The sequence below is a fragment of the Ceratotherium simum genome, chromosome 3 (genome assembly GCF_057802395.1).
Source record: "Ceratotherium simum simum isolate JZ-2026a chromosome 3, ASM5780239v1, whole genome shotgun sequence".
Taxonomy (NCBI): domain Eukaryota; kingdom Metazoa; phylum Chordata; class Mammalia; order Perissodactyla; family Rhinocerotidae; genus Ceratotherium; species Ceratotherium simum.
The window spans coordinates 53,264,889-53,288,425 of record NC_141902.1 but is presented as its reverse complement, the minus strand read 5'-3'; the positions used below and the strand labels follow the sequence as shown (position 1 = coordinate 53,288,425).

The 23,537-nt window shown below is 34.9% G+C and overlaps 1 protein-coding gene across 1 annotated transcript in view; it reads left to right on the top strand.

The window, feature by feature from the left end:
• Positions 1–23,537, top strand: part of ADAM10 (ADAM metallopeptidase domain 10) — a 130,938-nt gene that overhangs the window by 66,011 nt on the left and 41,390 nt on the right. Inside the window, exons 6-8 of the mRNA XM_004421628.2 lie at positions 9,544–9,693; positions 12,388–12,480; positions 15,398–15,581. Of these exons, the coding sequence (XP_004421685.1) occupies positions 9,544–9,693; positions 12,388–12,480; positions 15,398–15,581 (427 nt within the window). The remainder of the gene's footprint in view (positions 1–9,543; positions 9,694–12,387; positions 12,481–15,397; positions 15,582–23,537) is intronic.

The window sequence follows — 23,537 nt, the reverse complement described above, 5'->3', positions numbered from 1 at the left end:
AAATTATAAAACTTTATAAGAAATGTTAAGGAAGATCAATTTTAAATAAATGGAGAGATATGTCATGTTAATGGAAAATGATACCTCGTATCATAAAAATATCAGTTTTCCTCATAGTGATTTGTAGATTCAGTGCAATTTCAATACAAATTACAACAAGATTATTTACAGCACTTGATGGGTCTAAAATGTTATACGGAAAAGTAAAGGCTAAGAAGAAGTAGGGCCCAGCTAAAGGTGGTGAGCAGGAAAGAGGGATTTACTCTAGAAGATATTAAGACTTATATAGTAATTGAGTGTGTGATATTAGCATAAGGATGAACAAATTGACCAGAGGAATAAAATTGAGGGCTCAGCAACAGATCCAAATATATATGAAACTTTGTTATGTGGTACAGTTGGAATCTCAGATCAGTGAGGAAAAATGAGACCGTTGAATAAATGGAGCCTGAAAAAATGTTTATGCATTTGGAAAAAGATGAACTTGGATCTCCATCTCATACTATATTTAAAGCAAAACAAAACTCCAGATGGATTAAAGTATTAAATGTCTAAAATGAAAACTTTGAAATTCTTAGTAGAAGAAGTCAGTGGATGTGATGGAGTAAATGGTATACAACTAGCTCTCCTGTAGAAAACAACTAAAAAACTGAACAAAGTATGTGAAACAGTTGTTCTCAAACATTGGACAACAGGCAGTGCAGGATTGAGATCCATGAGAGAGGCAAAATAAATCTCTCTGATTTTCCTGACTTTTTGACTGGAGGCAGAATTTCAGGTATGGCACAAGGAAGGGGGTCTCAAGAAGAGCCAGACTGCTGTATAGCAGTCTTATTGAGTTGAAGAGACAGGTCGAAGTTCTGTCTGAAGGCTGAGGTATCTGGACTTATGGGCAGAGTACCTGAGAGGGGAGAGCTACAATGAGAAAAAGCTCCAGATATCTGCAGAAGGGTCACCTTGAGTCTTAGCTGAATACTAAGCTGTGCATGCAGCAGCTACCAGAGAAAGAAAAACTACTGGGGAATTTATTAACTGAACAACTATCAGAAATTATACTTGGTAGAGATCCCAAGAGTAAAGCCTACTGTAAAGGCTACTAGAGACCTGTCCTAACTAAGCTGGAAAGCCAGACTTCAAAAAGATCAAGGTAATTTTCAAGTAAATTAGCTGCCTGTCAGAACAAAGCTCAATAATAGTTGCTGAAGGGCACAGAATGCAGATATTCAACAATGTAACATTAACAATGTTCAGCGTTCAGAAAACATTACTAGATGACAAGAAGTTGAAAAATGTGATCCATAATCAGGAGAAAAATCATGCAGGTAGAAACAGAACCAGAAATTATAGGCATTAGTACACAAGGACTTTAAAACAACTATTATGAATATGTTCAAAGAATTACAGAAAAACATGAAAACAAAGAGAATAGAAATTATAATAAAGAACCAACTGTAACTTAAAGAACTGAAAAGTACATTTTCTGAATTGAAAAATCTAATGGATAGGCTTAAGAGCAAATTAGTTACTACAGAAGACAACATGAGTAAACTCGAATAAAGGACAATAAAGCAATAGAAACTATCCAGATCTAAACGCAGAGAGAAAATAATTGGAGTCCAGTGGGGAGGGGATACAGAAAAAATATTTGAAAAATTAATGTCTCCAAAATTTTCAGATATGAAGAAAAATTTTAATCCATGGTCCAAGAAGCTCAATGAGACCCAGGCAGGATAAAGGCAAAGAAAACCATACCAGGGCATATTATAATCAAATTATTGGAAACCACTGAAAATGAGAAAATCATAAAAGCAACCAGAGAAAAGAAACACATTTGTTTACAGGGGAACAAATATAAGAATAACTGCTGACTTGTCATCACACGGTACCTACTTAAGATGTATAGAATGACATCTTCAAAGTGTTAAAAGAAAAACTATCAAACTAGGATTCTATATTCTGTGAAAATAATTTTCAAAAATGAGGGCAAATTAAAGATCTTTTTTAGACAAACAAAAGCTGAGAGAATGTGTCTCTTGGAGATCTACACTGCGAGAATTGTTAAAGGAAATTCTTCAGGTAGAAAAAAAGATACCAGATGGAAACTCAGATCTATACAAAGAAGTGAAGAGCATAAAATAGTAAATACGTAGGTAAATATAAAGGACTTGTTTCTCATTTAAAACATTTCTTTGAGATAATTATTTAAATCAAAATAATAACAATGTAAAATGAATTTCTAAATATACAAAGAATCAGAATTTATGACAATAGCACTAAGGATAAGAGGAGGAGGAATGGAAGTATATTATTGTTAAGTTTTTTACACTATACGTGAAGTGGTATAATTTTGGCAGGTAGACTGTGCTATGTGAAAGATAGATATTGTAAAGCCTGGTGCAGAGCTCAGGAGACTATGTTTTTGTAAATAAAGTTTTATCAGAACACAACCAGGCCCATTCATAGATGCATTGTCTATGGCTGCTTTTGCACTACATTGGTAGAGTTGAGTAGTTGTAACAGAGACACTGTGGCCTGGAATTCTAAATATTTACTATGAGCCCTTTTAAGAAGATGTTTGCAGAAATGTCCCCTGCCATGGAGCAACAACTGAAAAAAATAAAGTAGGTATAGTTAACAGGTCAATAAAGGAAATCAAAGGTAATTTAAAATACTCAGTCAATCCAAAAGAAGGCAGAAAAAGAGAAAAAAGGAGCAAAGAATAGATGGGACAAATAGAAAATAAATACCAAGATGGTAAGTTTAAATTTAACCATTTCAATGGTTACATTAAATATAAATGGACTAAACACATTAATTTAAAAAGCTGATATGGTCAGAATGATTAAAAAAGGAAGACCAAATCCGTCTAAAAGAAATGTAATTTAAAAGTAAAGACACAGATAGTTTAAGAGGGTGGCAAAGCATGTATACAAGCACTAATCATAAGAATGTTGTAGTGACCATGTTAATATCAAACAATATATTTCTGTTCACAGAATATTGCTGTAGACAAAGAGGGACATTTCATGATAAAAATGTTACTTTATCAAGGAGAAATAATCCTCAATGTTAGTAGTTCAGTTAATAATAGAGTTATGAAATCTCTTAAGGAAAAATCTGCAAATTATAACTGGAGATCACACTTGTTTCTGAGTAAACAAGTTGATAGAATAGTAGAGCAACTAGGCAGAAAATCAGTATAGATAACAGGACACTCTGTCAACCAACCTGACCTAATTGACATTTATAGAATTCTCCACTCAACAATAGTAGAACACACATTTTTTTTTAAGTGCACACAGAACATTTGGTAATGTATGCCAGGCCATTAAACAAGTCTCAGTAAGTTTAAAAGTGTTTAAATTACATAGAATAAGTTCTTAGGTCTCAAGGGAATTAAATTAGAAATCAGTAACAAAAAATCTGGAAAATCCCCAAGTATTTTGAAATTAAATCACACACTTTTAAATAATGCAATTCAAAACCATTTTGAACCAAATGATAACAAAAACACAAAATAATAAAATTTGTGAGATTCAGCTAAAACAGTGCTTATAAGAGAACTGAAAGTTTTAAATCATCATATTAGAAAAGAAGAATGATCTAGAAATCAGTCATATAAACAACTTAAAAAGCTAGATGAGACTTGCAAATTAAACTCTAAGTAAGAAGAAGGAATAAAGCAACAGGTAAGAGTAAATATCAATGAAGTAAAAACAAGAGGAGGAAAATCAATAGAAAATATTAATATAATTGATAAACTTCTAGCTAGTCTGATCAAGAAGTAAAGAGAAAACAAAAATTAACAATATCAAGAATGAAAGGGGATATTCCTACAGGTAGTAGTAAGTGCATATTTTGAACACATTGAGCCAGTAAATTCATCAACCAATTTAATGGGGAAATTCCTTTAAAGACATAAATTAAGAAAAACAAGCAAAAATAGAATGATGCGTGAATGAAAGTAAATTGATACTTAATAATTGTCCATCAAGGAAGTCTTCAAGCCCAGATATAGTTTCACTGTCGAAGTCTAAATATTTAAAAAAGAAATAGTACCAATCTTACACAAAATCCTTAACACATTTTATCAGGCTAACATTACCTTGGTACCCACACCAGACAAAGACATTACAAGAAAACTAAACCACCAGCCAATATCCCGCATGAGTATAGATGCAAAATTTCTTCAACAGAATATTAGCAATTCCAACTCAGCAATATATAAAAAAAGATACTTCATGGTAAAATGGAGTTTATACCAGAAATGTAAGGTTGATTAACATTAGAAAAATCAATCAATATAATCTGCCATATTAACAGAGGAGAAAACTCCTATGGTGAATCTCAATAGATTAGTAAAAAAGCATTTGTCGATTTTCAACACTCAACACTTGGAAAACTAAAAATAGAAGGAAACTTCCTCAGACTGATAAGGGAGGGCTTCTACAAAAAACTTACAGCTAACGTCACGCTTAACAGTGAGAGACTAAATTCTTTTCTACTGAGACCAGGAACAGACAAAGGATGCCATTCTCACTTTTGTTCAGCACTGTACTTAGAGTCTAGTCAGCATAATAAGACAAGAAAAAGAAATGAAAGGCGTATAGATTGTAAAGGAAGTAGTTAAACTGTGTTTATTTGTAGGTGCCCTGAGAGTATGCTTGGAAAATTCTAAATTCTTTTGTACTGAGACCAGGAACAAACAAAGGATGCCATTCTCACTTTTATCAGCACTGTACTCAAAGTCTAGTCAGCATAATAAGGCAAGAAAAAGAAATGAAAGACATATAGGTTGTAAAGGAAGTAGTTAAACTGTGTTTATTTGTAGGTGATGTGAGAATATGCTTGGAAAATCCTAAGGAATCCAGGAAAAGTTACAAAAGTAATAGATAAATTTATCAAAGACATAGGATACAAAGTTGGTATACAAAAATCAGTTGTATTCTATATACTAGCATTGAACATTTAGAAAATGAAATTTTTAAAAAATCATCTAAAAATAGCATCGAGTATAAAATACTTAGAATAAATTTAACAAAATATGTATGACATTTATGTGAAAACTGTAAAACATTGCCAAGAAAAATTAACTATCTAAATAAATAGAGAAATATGACAAATTTACTCTGTTCCTTGTTTGGAAGACCCAATGTTAATATGTCACTTCTCCCCAGATTGATTTGTAGATTCAGTGCAATCTCTATCAAAAATCTCAGGCCGGCCCCATGGCTTAGCGGTTAAGTGCACACGCTCCGCTGCTGGCGGCCCAGGTTCAGATGCCGGGTGCGCACCGACACGCCGCTTCTCCGGCCATGCTGAGGCCGTGTCCCCCATACAGCAACTAGAAGGATGTGCAGCTATGACATACAACTATCTACTGGGGCTTTGGGGGAAAAAATAAATAAATAAAATTATAAAAAAAAAAAAATCCCAGTGAAGATTTATCTAGTAATTGACAAACTGATTCTAAAAGTTATAACTGAGGGGCCGGCCCCCTGGCTTAGCGGTTAAGTGTGCGTGCTGCGCTGCTGGCAGCCTGGGTTCGGATCCCGGGCGCGCACCGATGCACTGCTTCTCCGGCCATGCTGAGGCCGAATCCCACATACAGCAACTAGAAGGACGGGCAGCTATGACAGACAACTATCTACTGGGGCTTTGGGGGAAAAATAAATAAATAAAATTATAAAAGTTATAACTGAAATGTAAAGGACCTAGAATAGCTGAAATAATTTTCAAAAAAGAACAAAGCTAGAGGATTTATACTACCTAATTTTAAGACTTACTATAAAGCTACAGTAGTCAAGATAGTGTTGACCTAAGGACGGACATATAGATCAATGGAACAGAATAGAGAGTCCATGTAGTAGTTGATTTTTGTGAAAGTCCCAAGATAATTTAAAGGAGGAAAAAGCAGTCTGACAAATGGTACTAGAATGATTGGATATCCATATGAAAAAAAATTGAACCTCAGCTTATACACTTATACTTTATACAAAACTTAACTCAAAATGCTTAATAAATCTACATGCTTAAAGCTAAAACTTACTTCTAGAAAAAAACAGAAATTTTTATGAGCTTGGGATACTAATAGTTTCTTAGGACACAAAAGTACCCTACAAAAAAAATTTATAAACTGGGCTTTGTTGAAATTAAAAACTTCTCAAAAAACACAGTTATGAAAATGTAAAAAGAAGCCACAGACTGTGAGAAAATGTCAACAATACATCTATCTGACAAAAGCCTTCTCCAGAATATACAAAAAACTCTTATAACTCAATTAAAAAAAAATGTACAAACTTCATTTGAAAAATGGGCAAAGCATTTGAAAAGATACTTGACGAAAGAAGATATTTAAACATATTTTGGATTTTGAGGTAGAAAAACACTTTGAATAAGGCATAAATTCTTTGGCTATAAAAAAATTGATATATTTCACTAAATGAAGATTAAGAATAAAAGACACCTTAAAGTGAAGACAGTTGTAAACATTGAGACAATATTCACAATACATAAAATTGACAAAGAATTGTTTTCAAGAAATAGAGATGTAGTCCTTCTCCTGTTTAGAATAACTAATAAAAATCAACCTGACCTCAAAATAGAAATATTTAAAATATATATATGTTTATGTTTATACATGTGTCTGCATGTGTGTGTTTGTGGATGTGTGTATATTTGTTTGAAGGCATTGGTGGGATAAAAAGGCTGTGACGAGATATGGGGCCAGTTCTTAGGAAAAAAAGAAGACACGTAGAAAGGTGAGCCTGGCATTTGGGGCTGCCTTTTCTCCAGCTATACCTTCTAGTACCTGAGGAAGTAGCTGAGAGAGACTGAGACCTGAGACTTCTTCAAATTCTTGAGGCTAAGGCTAAAAATACTCTTGAGGGCCTTCTCAGTATGGCTTTAGGTTGAGACCTCAAGGGCTACTCCCTAGGAATAAGAGTGGATCAGAAAGTGTCCTACCTCCCCTCACGGGGATTAAAGTTTTATATCACATTTTCTTAATCTCTGATTGGATTAAGGTAATCCAGGATTACTAGTACACCAAGCCTAACTGCTTGCCAGAAGCAAAAATGTATCTTCGCTTGAGAAAGATATCATCACCTGAAGCCTCAAAATGTATCCATGGTTTTCCATATACATTGCCTGGCACTCAGTCCAAAATAATCAGCATATGAACAAACAAGACAACATGATGGAAGAACAAGAGGGAAAAACTGTTATTTATCTAACTTCAGTGATACAAGGATAAATGACACAGAGTATATACCCTCAAATAGATTACTGTCTGGCTGGGGTGTCAGACATGTAGATAACGTAAAAGTATCTGAATAATGAAATGATCAGACACAGACACAGATACAGACTTTAACATGTTCAAATATAGGCATACCTTGTCTATTACACTTTGCTTTGTTGTGTTTGATAGATAATACATTTTTTACAAAAAGATTACGATTTGCTGAAGGATCAGATAATGGTTAGCATTTTTTAGTAATAAAGTATTTTTTAATTAAGGTGTGTACATTTATACATAATGCTATCGCACACTTAATAGACTACAGTGTAGTGTAAACATAACTTATATGCGCTGGGAAACCAAAAAATTGGTGTGATTCGCTTCATTGCGATGGTCTGGAACCAAACCCATAATATCTCTGAGGTATGCCTATACATAAAGATGAAATTTAAAATTTCAAGAAAAAATTGAAAGTGAACAAAAGAACCTAATGGAAATCCTAGAGTTGAAAAATACAATAGAAATAAAGAATTTGATGGATTTAGATCTGGATGGTATGTCATAAGAAAATAGAATGAGCCACTAAGAAACAAAAGGATAGTAAATACAGAAAAGAGCCTAAGGGATACGTTAAAAAGGGCTCACATGTGTATTTGATATTTCAGAAGGAGAAAAAATGAGAGTGAAATAGGGACAGATAATGGCTGAGAATTTTCCAAATATGAGAGAGGATATCAAACAATAAATTCAGTCAGCATTGCAATTAGAGCAGAATCGATGCTTTACAATGAAAATAACACCCTAGCACATTATTAGAAAAGTTTAAAAACCAAAAGATATGCTCTTAAAAGCAACCGATGAAAAAAATCCAGTCACCTTCAAAGAAGCAACAGTGAAAATGACAGCTCATTTCTCATTGGAAACAGTTGAAACCAGAAGACAATGGAATGTGCTGAAACAGCGTAACTGCCATCCTAGAATGATGTACTCAGTGAAAATAGATAAAAGTAAAATGAAGACAGTAACTAAGAGAACAGTCAAACATGGAGTTGTCAAGGGAGAAGGAAAGTATAAAATGTGAGTGTAAATTTGGAATTGTGGCTTAAATTTTAATTAATTTAATTTGAATTCTCTGTTACTGTGTCATCAGAATTCACTTAAAATGGTGCTTTTAGATGTCAACAAATGTTTAAGTGCTTGGATTCAACAACAGTGGTAATTCTTTAAACAAGTACTTATGGAATGTCTGCTGTTTGCCTGCCAAGTCTGTTAGGTGATAGTGATATAATGAGAAGCAAACACAAAGATAGTATTTTTTTCTAGAACTCATATTCTTGTGGTTGAAGTAATGGTGGTGGGCTGGGGACAGAAATTAAACAAATAACCACACAATAAACTGTAAAGTTGCGCTGTGTAAGAGACATGGGTACATGGTTCTGTGAGATATTGTGGATGAATTGACCTTTGCTAAGTCTGAAGGAAGAAGTTAGCTAGATTAGGAGAGGAAGCTTCAGCATGTGCAAATACTGTGGCAGGAGACAGACTGTGTGTCAGAGGATTGGAAAGAAGGCCTGTGTAGCTGTAGCACAGAGAGCTGGAGTTGGGTGATATAGTAGGATCTCTCTGTGAAGTAGTATGGAATGGGAAGAAACTGGACAGGTAAGTAGAGTATGCAGTGCTGATTTGGTAGCACATATAAAGGATTTAGGACTTTATCCTTAGGCCAATAGGAAGTCACTAAAATATATTATGCAGATGGGTAATGTTTTCAAATTTGCATTTTGAAAAGATTACAGTATAGAGAATAGATTGAAGGCCAGTAGTGGATATGGATAGATTACATCACTCTTATTGCAGTACTCTAGGTAATAAGTGATGGTAGCTTGGGCTAATGTGATGGAGCCAGAGATAATGGGCAGATTCCCTAGGTATTTAGTAGATAAATTTGACAGGGCTGGGTGATAGATTGAGTATTAGAGGTAAGATAAAAGAAGATATCAAAATATTATAAACTACTATAAGACTTGCTTTATGTTTAAATGATTACATATTAAAAGGTATGTTTTGAAAACATTTAAAAGTGAAAGAATTGCGTAAATAAATAATAAGTCATCTATACAGTAGAATGTTATGAGACTGAAAGTGATGTTTATGAAGAATTTTTAATGGTGTGGGGAAATACCTATGGTGTTATATAATAAAGCAGAATATAAAGTTGTTTATAATGTGTATTCTTAGCTCTATAAAGTTGTAATAGTGAAGCATGCTAATGATCAGAAATGACTCTCTTTTTGACATAGACACCTCAAGAAGGACATGCTGTTAATGGTCCAGAACTCCTGAGGAAAAAACGTACAACTTCAGCTGAAAAAAATACTTGTCAGCTTTATATTCAGACTGATCATCTGTTCTTTAAATATTATGGAACACGAGAAGCTGTGATTGCCCAGGTATTTATATTTTTACTACTATTTTAGGAGTTCTCATATTGTTTCATTATACCTGTATTTTCCTCTAAAAATTAAAGTTAGCGTGTATCTCATTTTGGAAAAATAAAGAGTATTTTCAATTTTGTGATAAAATATGTATAATAAATACACAGATAGCTGAAAGACCAGTTAAGATATTTTAGAGAGAGGTGTAAGATAATGATTTTGTGAAGGAGAAGATGACACTGGTGCTCTCGTTGAAAAGAGGGCTGAATTTTCATTTGTGGTCTTAAAGGAGGGAAGGATAGAGGAATCCTTCCAACAAGAAGTATTTAATTTCTATTCTGTAGTCCCATTGTACTTAGTACTTTCTAAGTTACATTATTATTTGCATTTGTGTCTTCTCAACCCTTACTAAAGTATAAATTTTTTGGAGATACCCTTCAAAATATCCTTCATGTTGAAGGTACCCAGTGAGAGTTTGATGAATGCATTCTGACTCCATGGATTTGAGACTGAGAGGATGGAAGTACCCCTAGTATAAATGGTGAGCTCATTTTGGTGGTAGTGATGAGCTTAATTTTAGACACGTTTAAAATTTAGGTGGTCATTCCCTTAGGATAAGGAAAATGTAGAACTGGAAGGAAAGATTAGTCTTGAGCTTTCTACATGCAATTTAAGGGTGCAAAAGAGATTGTTCAAATAAGGGGAGAGAATGAAAAGGAGCGAATGAAATCAAAAGGGAAGAAATTGAAACATAATATCTGTATATAGTGAATAGAATGAGAAAGAGAAGTTATGGGCTAAAACATAATAGTTACAGAAGTAGGAGATTAAGTAGGATTAGCCAAGGAAGAAACAAAGTTTCAAAACAAAATGGATAGCTAATAGTGTCATATTGGAGAGATATCAAAGAGAATGACTGCAATGTGTTAATTAACTAGATGGGAGGAATCTTTTCACAATATATACGTATATCAAATCATCATTATGTACACTTTAAATATCTTACAATTTTGTCAATTATACCTCCAGAATGCAGGAAAAAAAGAGAATGACTACAAAAGGTAGTTGATTTTTAGTTACTAGAAGACTATTGAGCTTTAAGCAAGCTCTCAATAGAATTGTGAGGGTGAAAACATTGAGAATAGTAAGGAATGTATTGGCAGAAGCAGTGAGGGTTTCAAGAAACGTGAAAAATAGAAAAAAATATGGTGGCTGAGAACTAATATGGAGTATTTGGAGGTGAAAGGGAGATAGGGAATACATGAGAAGTTGGTAGGGAGAGAAAAATGGTCCACTAGAGAAGCAATGTAAAATATAAGAGAAAGAAGAATTGATGTGAAACAATATTCTTAAAGATCATTAAGGACCGGGGTTAGGAATAAAGAAAAGTTACCCTTTAAGGAGGAGTCACGCTTTGAGGAAGATAGAAATGAATAAAGATAGAAACATTTGAAGGTAAAGACAGGAAAGTCAAGGAGCTGGCCCGGTGGCGCAAGCGGTTAAGTGCGCACGCTCTGCTGCGGCGGACCGTGGTTCACCGGTTCAGATCCCAGGCGCGCACCGACGCACCGCTTGTCAAGGCATACTGTGGCGGCATCCCATATAAAGTGGAGGAAGATGGGCACGGATGTTAGCCCAGGGCCAGTCTTCTTCAGCAAAAAAAGAGGAGGATTGGCAGATGTTAGCTCAGGGTTGATCTTCCTCCCAAAAAAAAAACAGAGAGAAGACAGGAAAGTCAAGATGAATTCTCATTAAAGTAGGCAGTATAATCATCTGTGGAGAAATGTTTGAACATTTCCGTTCATATTCCATTGGGAACAGAGTAGAAGCTGAGAATTGGATAAGGAATTGCTAGGCCAGGCTGAAGTTAGACAGCATGGATTTATAATGGACCTTATCAGCACTGTTATGACTTTTCTTTATCAACGTTTGGCAACCTGGGCTACTTTTGAAATTATTATTGTTAATGCTTCTATTTGACTATCTTATGTTTGTATAATTTCTTTGAAAATAGTTTTAAAAGTATATATACATGTTTTCACATAAATGGTAGCAAGAGTGGTTTTTGTACATGAAGACAAGAGGGTTGTATACAGGGTGATATTTAGAAGTCAGGGAGTTTAGTTGGGAGTCAGCTAGATAAAGAATCTTTTTGTGCTCTATCACCGTGTTTATCTCTTCCTAGAATTTAGCAAAATCTGAATGTATCTTATTTATATGTGTATTACTTCCTCCCTCACCCTCTAGAATAAATCTCTGTAAATTTATAAGGAACTTTTCTATTTTGTTCACCACTATATCTCCACACCTAAAACACTGCCTAGTATATAGTAAGCGGTGAACAAAAGTTACAGAATGTGTAGTAGTGCAGCAATAGAAATACTAATTATCCTAGGCATAAGGAAACAGCATGTGAAAAGGCATGGAGGTGTGACATTGTAGAATGGATTGAGGAAACAGTTTTATGTGGCTAAAGCAAGAGCGCATGTTTGTTTTTGGCTAGAGAAGAGTCTGGAAAAGGCACAGAATCTCCCATCTCAGCTCCAGCTCACTAATCTTTGTCATCCTTTCATCCAATATATGATGTAAACATTTTAAAATTTGAATGTGGTAGAACATTGAATAATTATTGATTTGGGTAATGGAATTCACAATCTTTTTCACATTTCAACATTTTCTCTAAAATGTTTTTCTTTTTTAAATCGATAGATATCCAGTCATGTTAAAGCGATTGATACAATTTACCAGACTACAGACTTCTCCGGAATCCGTAACATCAGTTTCATGGTGAAACGCATAAGAGTAAGGAATTTGAATAGTTAAGAACATTAAAAAAGAGAAACAGTAAGGACTGTGTTTACAAAAAGAAAAATGCTTGCTTTGTACTTCATCTTTATGCATTAAATAGTTTAAATTAAATTGTACTTACTGATGCCATTTATCTTTACTCTTCGCTTCTACACACACACACTCAGAGGGGATACCTGGGTTTATGATTTAAGAATGAAATCTATAGGGCTTTAATCTGGACTGCAAAAGGGATACAGTACTGTTTTCTATCTATCTGATTAACATGCCAATTATTGAGCCCTAACTTCTCAAAAACTATAGATACAAAACCTGACATTTTTTTTGAAGTAGTATTCCCCAGTTTCTTAAGATTTGCTTTGTGCAGTATATTTCAGAGTGTGTCCAGTTTGGTGCTCCAGGGGAGGGAAGGATAGATAACAGCAGTTAAATAAAATTGCAAGTTGGAAAAACAGTTAATACTATATACCCTCTTTTTGAAAATTCACAGTGCACACTAACATATCTCAAGTTAGTCCTTCAGGGAAGAAACCCATACTTATCTAAACTAATTTGACCATGAAACCTTTCTGCATTAACATTAACTGAGACTCCAAATAATTGCAGAACACGTTTTGAGAAATGCTGATCCAGAGCCACTGATTATTGGTTTTAATGTTATAAATTGTAAATATTCAGTCACTAACAAAATTGGGCTAATTGTTTCAAATATTTTCTAAATATGAATTCTTTTAATGTGTGTAGCTTTTAAGAATCTGAGTTTATAAACTAGATGAACAATCTGAGTTTTAAAAAATAATCCTCTTATAAAAAGTATTTGCTGCAAGGTTTCTTTATATTTGTGCTCTTATTTTTTTAAAAATATGGTTGACTGGATTATAATTTTAGTACATACATGTAATATATTGAATAACATAGCTGAAGGTGGTCCTTACTTTTAGAAGTAGTACGATTAAATTTTTTTTTGAGGAAGATCAGCCCTGAGCTAACATCCACGCCAATCCTCCTCTTTTTGCTGAGGAAGACCGGCTCTGAGCTCACATCTATTGCCAATCCTCCTCCTTTTTTTTCCCTTTTTCTCCCCAAAGTCCCAGTAGATAGTTGTACGTCATAGTTGCACATCCTGCTAGTTGCTGTATGTGGGATGCGGCCTCAGCATGGCCGGACAAGTGGTGCGTCGGTGCGCACCCGGATCCGAACCCAGGCCGCCAGTAGCAGAGTGTGCGCGCTTAACCGCTAAGCCACGGGGCCAGCCCCCCCAATTAAATATTAAATTGGGTTGTTTTAAGGTGAAATATGGTTTGTAGATACACAATATAAGAACTGTTCGTAATCAATTGCTTTCATGTATTTTGAGAGGAATAAAAACCTTTAAATGAATAAGTAAAAGTGATAAGTGCAATAAGTAGTATTGCTGTTTAGCAGGCAGAGCAATAAAATGCAAAGTAGTGCAAAGCAGAGAACACTTGGACAAATTTTAGTGAAGCACATTTTTTTGAGTAAAATAATTTGCATTATGAAGAAATGCATGTATATAAATGCGTAATGTGGGAATTGGTTGTTTTCAGGCCTTTAAGTCAGATTGAAACTTAAGTCTCAGTCTCATCTGTTGAAGATTGTCTGTGACCCATTAGATAATTTGAAATTTATATTAGTATTATATTAAATTATATTAGTGATATTAGTATTATATTAGTAAATATTATCTCATTTTTAATATAGCTAACTAAAATTTAGATGCAATTTTTATTTGTAGCCAATATTACAGAAGTATCAGGGAATTCCACTTCTATGTTTAGTGGGAAAAAGCTGTCTACAGCATGTCTCTAAGCATGGGCTATTTAAAATATATAGTGTGCTTGTTTTTGGATTTTTTATGTGTTAAATGACTATAACTGATTGTTTTTGGTTAATTGTTAGTGGATAAACCAGATGTTCTGAAATCTGTAGTTAGGCATTTGCCGTCAGTGGTATTTTTGCCCTCCTGCTTCTACGCCCCTTGGTCTTACTGAAGGTTATGGATCCTAAAAAGACCAGTAGTTCTCATTTTATCAACTGTTTTATCCTCCCCTTACTAGCGACATTTTAATAGACTGAGTTTTGCCTTCTGAAAAATGTTTGCTTTCATCCATATCCCTTTTTATTCTCTATCAGCAGTCTTGTATGTAATCCTCTGACTTACTTGGGGAAATTAAAATTGTTCTGGGACAGGCAGGGGTCTCTGAAAGGATGCAGCGCTAATAAATGGAAGCTTTGTTTAGTAGAAGTTTGGTATCAGAACTGATTATTATTCAGATTGTGAAGGAGGAACCTGCACCAGGAGTATAGTAGCTAAGTGTCAAACATTCTGGAAGAACTCAGCTTGAAATAGTAAGAGAAACAAATTGGCAGTAAAAAAAAAAAAAAAAACAGGTTCTTGCCCACATTCAGGGAAAAAAATTGGACTTGCAGTTAGTTGGGCTTGACTCATACAACTCTCGATAATTAGCTAAAATATATGGTTTTATATCCTTATACTTGTCACCATATGTAGGAGATTAGCACTAAAAGAGACTTGCTCAGGTGATTAAATTTGAGAATGTCTACTTTCCTTTATTAGAAGTTTTGAAAGCAGAACTTGTTTTTCCATCCCAAGTGTTCAGTGTTCAGGAATCTGGTGAATACTTGCTCAGAAATTTAACATATTCAGTTTTAATTCCCCTACCCTGCCTTTCTTTTTTCCTTTCTTTGTTTCTTTTTGGCTTCAATGATGAGCTTGGGAGGTGGGCAGTGGGAACAACCTTAGAAGCCTTGAGTTTCCCATGGGCCCCAAGCACATTTTCCAGGCAGATTCAGAAGGAGGTGAGCAGAGACTTACACTAAGCCTCTGCTAACATTAACTGCTTATTTAAATCATTGTTTTGGATTTTAGATCAACACAACTGCTGATGAGAAGGACCCTACAAATCCCTTCCGATTTCCAAATATTGGTGTGGAGAAGTTTCTGGAATTGAATTCTGAGCAGAATCATGATGACTACTGTTTGGCCTATGTCTTCACAGACCGAGATTTTGATGACGGTGTTCTTGGTCTGGCTTGGGTTGGAGCACCTTCAGGTAGTTTATCTATGTCTTGATTTAATACTTGAAACAAAAAGCAATTTTCAGGGCAGATTGAATTTTACAAAGTTTAGGAGAGTGATACCTGTACAATATCTTAATTTACACACCTTGAGTTAGGCAAGATTCGTAGGTATAATGTAAATGGAAAAATAGATGAAGCAGCTTTTTATTTTGAAATGAGTACTAACAGGGAGATATCCTGACATTTAATACATTCAGTAGCTGAAATAAATAATTTTATGGGAAAAAGTGGTACTTACTTTTGAAACCAAAAGCAGAATATTAATTTTTTTCACAAAAGTTAATATTTTTAATTAATTATTTTTATCGTTTTTGAAAAAGAGGGTCTTAGAGTCAAAAGGAGAAAACTATGTTCTTGCTTCTATTCTGCAGCGAGATAAAGAGCAGAGAAACTCTGGTCAGGAGCAGCAGGTAGAAGGAAAAGAAAGCCTGCCTTTATTATTATTTTATTTCTAGTCTTTATTTTAACAAAAGAGAAGTGTTGCTTGAAAACAGATTTAGGCAGGAGGCCCCAGTACCCACAGCTCCACGGGCCTCCCCACCTGGGCCCACACTTTGCTGGGTCTCTGCTTTAGCCATGAAAGCTGCTGTCATTGAGAAAGCTGGGGTAGGATAATGCTCTTCCCCTTGCAGTGGGGGTGAGGTCTGTGATTTACAGTATAGTAAGTTCAGTAGCCTAGTTTAGAGAAATACAAATTTATTAACTGAAAGACGAGTAGAAAGAATCCCAGACTCTCTGAATATAAATTTTGCCATATAGTGTTTGATCAGAAGTCTATCATCTTCTGAGCTATGTCCAGCAATTTCTCTTTCTTCTGATGTATCATTTCTATCTTTTTAAAAGAGTCAACTTCTGCCTTATCCAGGGTAAGATGGGCTTTTCCATTCCGTATCTTTTAGTTTATTCTTCGATTTGTTGTGCATATTTTAACATCTTTAGTACTGTATTTTTGCTTTTATATTTCTTGCTCTTTTTTTTTTAAGCCAGCAATGAATATCCTTTTTATGATTTCCAAAGCTGCTTTTGTTTTTCTTCCATGTTTTAAAGTGTATTCAATTTCATGTCATTAAGCTACAAGTTTATGTCATGGGCTGCATATGTCATAGAGGAGTATTTTTGGTATGATAATCTGTGTTGGTTTTGTGTTACTTGCATTGTCAGCAGATTGTACAACTCACTCTTTCCTATGATATGTCACATGTTTTATAACTTCTATATTCTGCAATTTCTTTTCCCCTCCTTGAATAGTTAGTTGGATGATTTTATCACAAAGTTTATGATCTCTTCACATTATTCCTTAGTAAGTACTGTATAAACTCAGGGATTCATTTGATTTTTCTTTGTTAAGAAAATATAATAATACCATTAATATAGTGGTTCTCAAAGTGTGCTTCATGGGCTAGCAGCATCAGCATCACCTAGGAACTTGTTAGAAATGTAAATTCATGGGCCCCACCTAGGTCTACTAAATCAGAAACTCCAGGTGTGGAGCCCAACAATCTTTGGTTGAAGAAGCCCTCCAGGTGAATCTGATGCACACTAAAGTTTGAGAACCACCATATTAATGTTTTTGTCTCTAAAGAAGATCATTTACAAAATGTCTCCTAGGCAAATGATTGGATGATTTCAAACTAAAATCTTCCTGCCATTTTGCGTTTTCAACTCTGACTATTGTTCATTAAGAAGATAAGGCTCCTGGGGCTGGCCTGATGGTGTAGTGGTTAAGTTCGCTCGTTCCACTTAGGTGGCGTGGGGTTTGCAGGTTCGGATCCCGGGTGCAGACCTACATACTGGTCATCAAGCCATGCTGTGGCGGTGTCCCACATACAAAATAGAGGAAGATGGGCACAGATGTTAGCTCAGGGACAATCTTTCTCAACCAAAAAGAGGAGGATTGGCGGCAGATGTTAGCTCAGGGCTAATCTTCCTCACCAAACAAACAAACAAACAGAAGGTAATGCTCCTGAAGGAGCTTGGTCAGCTTTTCCTAAGTCTTCAGATAGCCTCATGTCTATAGTTGCAGCTACTTTTTTTTTTAATAGACTATTTTTAGAAGAGTTTTAGATTTACAAAAAAATTGAGCAGATCAGATAGTATAAAGAGTTTCCATACCCCCTCTCCCCCAGTTTCCTATATTATTAACAGTTTACATTAGTATGGTACATTTGTTACAAACCAATATTGATACATTATTGGTAACTAAAGTTAGTCCATAGTTTATTCAGATTTCTTTAGTTTTTATCTAAGATCCTTTTTCTGTTCCAGGATCTCATCCAGGATACCACATTACATTTAGTTGTCATGTTTATTTAGTTTCCTCTTGGCTATGATGGTTTCTCAGGCTTTTCGTGTTTTTGATAATCTTGACAATTTTGAGGAGTACTGGTCAGGTATATTGTAGGATGCCCCTCTGTTGCAATCTGTCTGATGTTTTTCTCATGATTAGACTGGTGTTATGGGTTTTGGGGACAATTAGTTTTTTTGTGAGGAAGATTAGCCCTGAGCTAACATCCATTGCCAATCCTCCTCTTTTTGCTGAGGAAGATAGGCCCTGGGCTAACATCTGTACCCATCTTCCTCTACTTTATATGGGACGCCGCCACAGCATGGCTTGATGAGCAGCGTGTAGGTCTGTGCCCAGGATCCAAACCTGCGAACCCTGGGCTGCTGAAGCGGGGCACGCGAACTTAACCACTATACCACCGGACCGGCCCCAGGCTTTGGGGACAGTTAGTTTTTGTGTCTAGTTGTTTATGATATTTGGACCACCATTTGTGATGCTGCTTGTTTTACTGAAGCAGCGGTACGCAGAGTTCTGGATTGAAATTGGTGGGAATCGTTACTTGTATTTTTGTTGTTGGGTTCTTCATCTGGTGCCCTCTTCCTTTATTCTGTGTTAAACCAGCAACTCCCACTCTTAGAAGCCTTTTTCTACAAGTTTCTGGGGAGGGGCTAGGCAGGGACAGCAGAAGAAGGGCTAGAGTGGGAAAGAGAAAGAATCTTTCTTCCTTGGACCCAATGTTTTCTGGTGTAAGGTACCTGCCTTGACATGACAGCTTTCTTTTTCACCTCCCTTTGCCCTCAGACTACCTGGACTGAGTTTTATATTTGACTTACTTTTTATTTTTTTATAGGGAACTTTGTATATTTGGTCTTATTGATTATTTCAGTACCCTTATGAGGTGTAGGTATTATTACCTCAATTTTACAGATGAGGAAACTTGGGTTCAGAGACTTTGTGACCAACCCAGTATCACTCAGAACCTAGAATCTGGACCTTTTGACTCCAGGTTGAGTGCATTTGGTAGTATTTCCTAGGTATAGAAGTCCCCCTTTATTCACGGGGGATATGTTCTAAGACCCCCAGTGGATGCCTGAAACTGCAGATAGTACCGAACCTTCTATATACTATGTTTTTTCCTACATGTACATACCTATGATAAAGTTTAATTTGTAATTAGGCATAGTAAGAGATTAAGAACAATAATAACAAAATAGAACAATTATAACAATATACTGTAATAAAAGTTATCATAGATCTTAGCGATCTCAGCATACGATTTTTTTTCTTTCCTTATTAAGTCAAGAACTTGCACCTTTTCGCTTAAAGGAAGCACTTTATGGCTTTTCTTTGGCATATCCAAATGGCCAACATCACTACTCTTGCACTTTGGGGTCATTATTAGGTAAAATAAGGGTTACTTGAACACAAGCACTGCAGTACTGCGATAGTCGATCTGATAACCCAGACAGCTAGTATGGTGGGTAGTGTATATAGCGTGGATACTCTGGACAAAAGAATGATTCACGTCCTGGGCAGGACGGAGTAAGTTTTCATCATGCTACTCAGAATGTCATGCACTTTAAAACTTAGAATTGCATATTCTAATAATAATAGCAGAATTGCTATTCCAAGAATAATTCCTGGAATTGCTTATTTCTGGGATTTTCCATTTAATATTTCGGACCCCGGTTGACCACGGGTAACATGTTGACTGCGGAAAGCGAAACTGCAGATAAGGGGGGACTACTGCATTATATACTGTAACATCCTAGCTTTCTCTTTCTAAGACATTTCTAATAAGAAGTTGAAATGTTTCCTGCATCTTAGTAGAGGTTTTATATTGTTAGAATCTATTTCCTTCTTTCTTAAGAGAAAGGAGTTATAAAATAATACTACTCTATAGTATTTAGGCATCATTTTTGGTAATTGTCATGGCATAATGGGAAGATCACTGGATTGGGAGCTAGGAGATTTTGTTCTTGTCTGTCTGTCTCTAAATTCAGGTAAATCATTTTGCTTCAACTTGTTTACTTTTCATCATAATTTCTTCTGTCTTTGCCCTTCCTTTGAGACTTCACATTTTTACCTATGGGTAGATCTTAGTAATGCTTGCTGTTATGTTGTTTTTTTTTAAATAGCATTTCATAGCGGATCTGTTCAGCTTGTGATCTGTTACTGTTTCTTAATCTTTTTTTTTCATTTTTATTTGGCCTCATTAATTTTGATTCTGTTGGTATTATTTAGCTTAATTTCATTTAATTCTGCAGATACTTCACTATTCAAATATATTATAGTGGAAAAGATTTTGTTGTGATATTGTTATGTTAATTTTCACAGAATAGTTACTCAAATTATTAGCTGTAGTTCTCTTCACTGACTTGGTTAAGCTGGGAAAAGCAATGAGGGTTGAAACATTTAAATAGTAGTTTTCTCGTCTTTAAGTCTTTCTTACACTATTTTTAATTGGTTCTTATTTAATTCCATATTGTAGTTGGGTGCTGCCTTGGATTTCCTTAATGAAAACAGCACCTCTTGCCCCAAATCCATAATAAGTAGTAACAGCTAGCAAATTGGGCTGATTTGGAGGCTCTCATTTAAAATTATACAGGGCCTAGAAGAGAGCCAAAAAAAGAAATCTGGTCTCCAAAACAAAGTCAGTTTTGAATATGAATCTGGAAAGATTACTCTAAACTTTTCTTTATATAAGCACAGTTCTCTGTTAAGCAGATGGCCTCTTATTTAGAGACTGGAACATTGGTTCCTTAACAAAGTAAATTCTTTATATTAGATAATCCCTTTGTTCTACTTCATTTGCTACATGCTTCCAACATGCCTTTTGAGGAGCCTTTTTTGTTTTTTATTAAGGTACCTTCTGCTCATATATTATCCATCTTAATGTTATCAGTTAGCCTAATGAAGATAGTCTCAGTTCGACCAGGTCACTGAATAAGGCTAGCTCTGGAATTCATCTCCATAGTTAATCCTGAACCATTCTATATTCCTCTGACCATTTGTGAAGAACATTTTTTGAGACGTTTCATTTGGTAGAGATGTTTGTTTTTCTTGGTTTAGAAATTTTAGTTTGATTTTACATATTAGGATTTGAGGGTATACAGAGCTCAACATGGGGTTCTCAAGATAACCCACAGAGCCTATCAAATTCTTTTTTTTTTTTTTTTTTTTAAAGATTTTATTTATTCAGTTTTTTTTCCCCCCAAAGCCCCAGCAGACAGTTGTATGTCATAGGTTCACATCCTTTTAGTTGCTGTACGTGGGACTCGGCCTCACGTTGGACGGAGAAGTGGTGCCTCGGGGCGCTCCCGGGATCCGAACCCAGGCCGCCAGCATCAGAGCGCGCGCACTTAACCGCTAAGCCACGGAGCCGGCCCGAGCCTATCAAATTCTTAACCTGTTTTTTGTAAGTCTAATTACGAGGCTAGGAGAATTACAGCATTAGAATATTGCAACAGGACATTTAATATTGGCATTTTGTACAGGTCTGGATTGTCCCTTACAGAATGTTTAACATCTCTGGTCCCTACCCATTACATGTGAGTACTGCTCCCGAGACATGAAAGACAAAGAAGTGCTATTAGACATCTTCTAATAACCTGTCTGGGAGTGGGACTACAGTCTGGTTAAGAATTACTGCTCAGATTAATATTGTATGGTCAGCATGCTACAATTAAGTTTTAGGTGTTTAGGCCTGCTCACATCAAACCTGTATTTATGGACTCTGTCAAGGTATTATATAACCCTTGTAGGTTTTCTAATTTTTTTTTTTTGGTGTTGGGGGGAAGTGTTTATTTTAAAGTTTAGGACTGATATTTTGTGACTTGAGCTCTCAGACTACCCTGTATTCTGTGACTTGAGCTCTCAGACTATCCTGTAGATAGAAAAATATCTTTATACTTCTTTGTTGGTCTTTGAGTCATCTATCCCTCAGTAATTGCTTTTGACTTGAATTAAAAACATTTTACTTTTCTCATTGTTATTCACATTTATGTTTTTCAATGATGACTTTATGTAGCAAAATCTTAAATTTATAATATAAAGCACCTACTGAACTTGATTTATGATTTGGTTGTATGTATATATGATATCACTAATTGAGTTTCTGGCATATCAAAACTAGTTGCAGTGTTTTAAAAAAATTAAACCATAACTTTTAAAATTAGATATAGTATTTTATTTTTTCCTATATAATTGAGTTATTCCAACATATGCTATTAGTGTGTAATAAATATTAAACTTTCCTATAAGCAATAGTCATTAAAACCAAAAGCAGTTGTTTGGGAAGTTAAACAAGATATGAATTACAAAGACTATATTTCAGAAGAATACACTCAAATTTATGTATGAACCACCTTTAAACTAGATAAACCTTAAAAATGCAGAAAAGTCTATTATTAGAGTTTTTAATATATGCTATTTACTTTTTTTTTTTTTTTTAACTGATAAAGATTTGCAGTGTGGAGTCTTCTATGCTTAATTCAAGTTTGACAGTACTGCATTGGACCAATTTCCATATGACAAAGCTTCACTAAGGCAGGATATTAATTTATTGTTTGTTTAAAACTGTAATATTTAGACTATAATTATTACATACAGAGTGCTTATTCATATCTTTTCTAGAAATAATGATCCAGTCTTTAGGACTCATCTCCAGAAGTAGAAGTAGCTTAAGAAAATATATTAAATATTCATAAATCATTTGCCCTTCTTTCTATTGTTTTCTGTGTAGAAAAGGTAGTAAGTTTTGAATATCATAAAGGTCCTCAGTCCTTTGCTGGTTAAAATCTACATATGGCTCAGTCTTTCAGTTTATTTTTCTGTGAATCACCTTATCATTTCAGCTTCCTAAATCGTGTTGTAACAGTAATTCAGACTTATGTTTTGTTGCCATTCATTTTCTAATATTAAAAGGACCAGGGAAGCCATTGTAGTGTCATGCTATTTTTGCAGATCTATTTTGAATTGCCTTCTATTATATGCTTTATCAGGGATTATAAATATTAGATTTTTTTAATGGTTTAATAACTTGGTTATAACTTTGTACTTAGAAAGTTAATTTGAAATAATTTGATCAGTTATCAGAATATCCTAATCCATTTTATGGTATTTTAATAAAAAATCAAATAGAGAAAGCTTTTAAATGTGATTGTAAACTAAAAAACTTCTCACTAAAAGTCTTTAATAGAGTTATTAAAAGAACTGTGGTCTTCTCAGTACAATGTACATAAAGACATGGACTGGCCAGTCAGTTTCTGATTTTCCTGTTATATATATATTTTTCTCAGGTCTTATATTAACTGCCTTTAGCACTTTCATTTTGGTATTAAGCTCTAGTCTAAAGTTCAGAAACTATTACTGAATAGGTGAATTATAAAATGGTTTATTTTTTTTTATTTTTATTTTTTTAAAGATTTTATTTATTTTATTTTTCCCCCCAAAGCCCCAGTGGATAGTTGTGTGTCGTAGCTGCACATCCTTCTAGTTGCTGTATGTGGGACTCGGCCTCAGGATGAACGGAGAAGTGGTGCCTCGATGCGCACCCGGGATCCAAACCCGGGCCACCAGCATCGCAGCGCGCGCACTTAACCACCAAGCCACAGGGCCGGCCCAAAATGGTTTAATATGTATG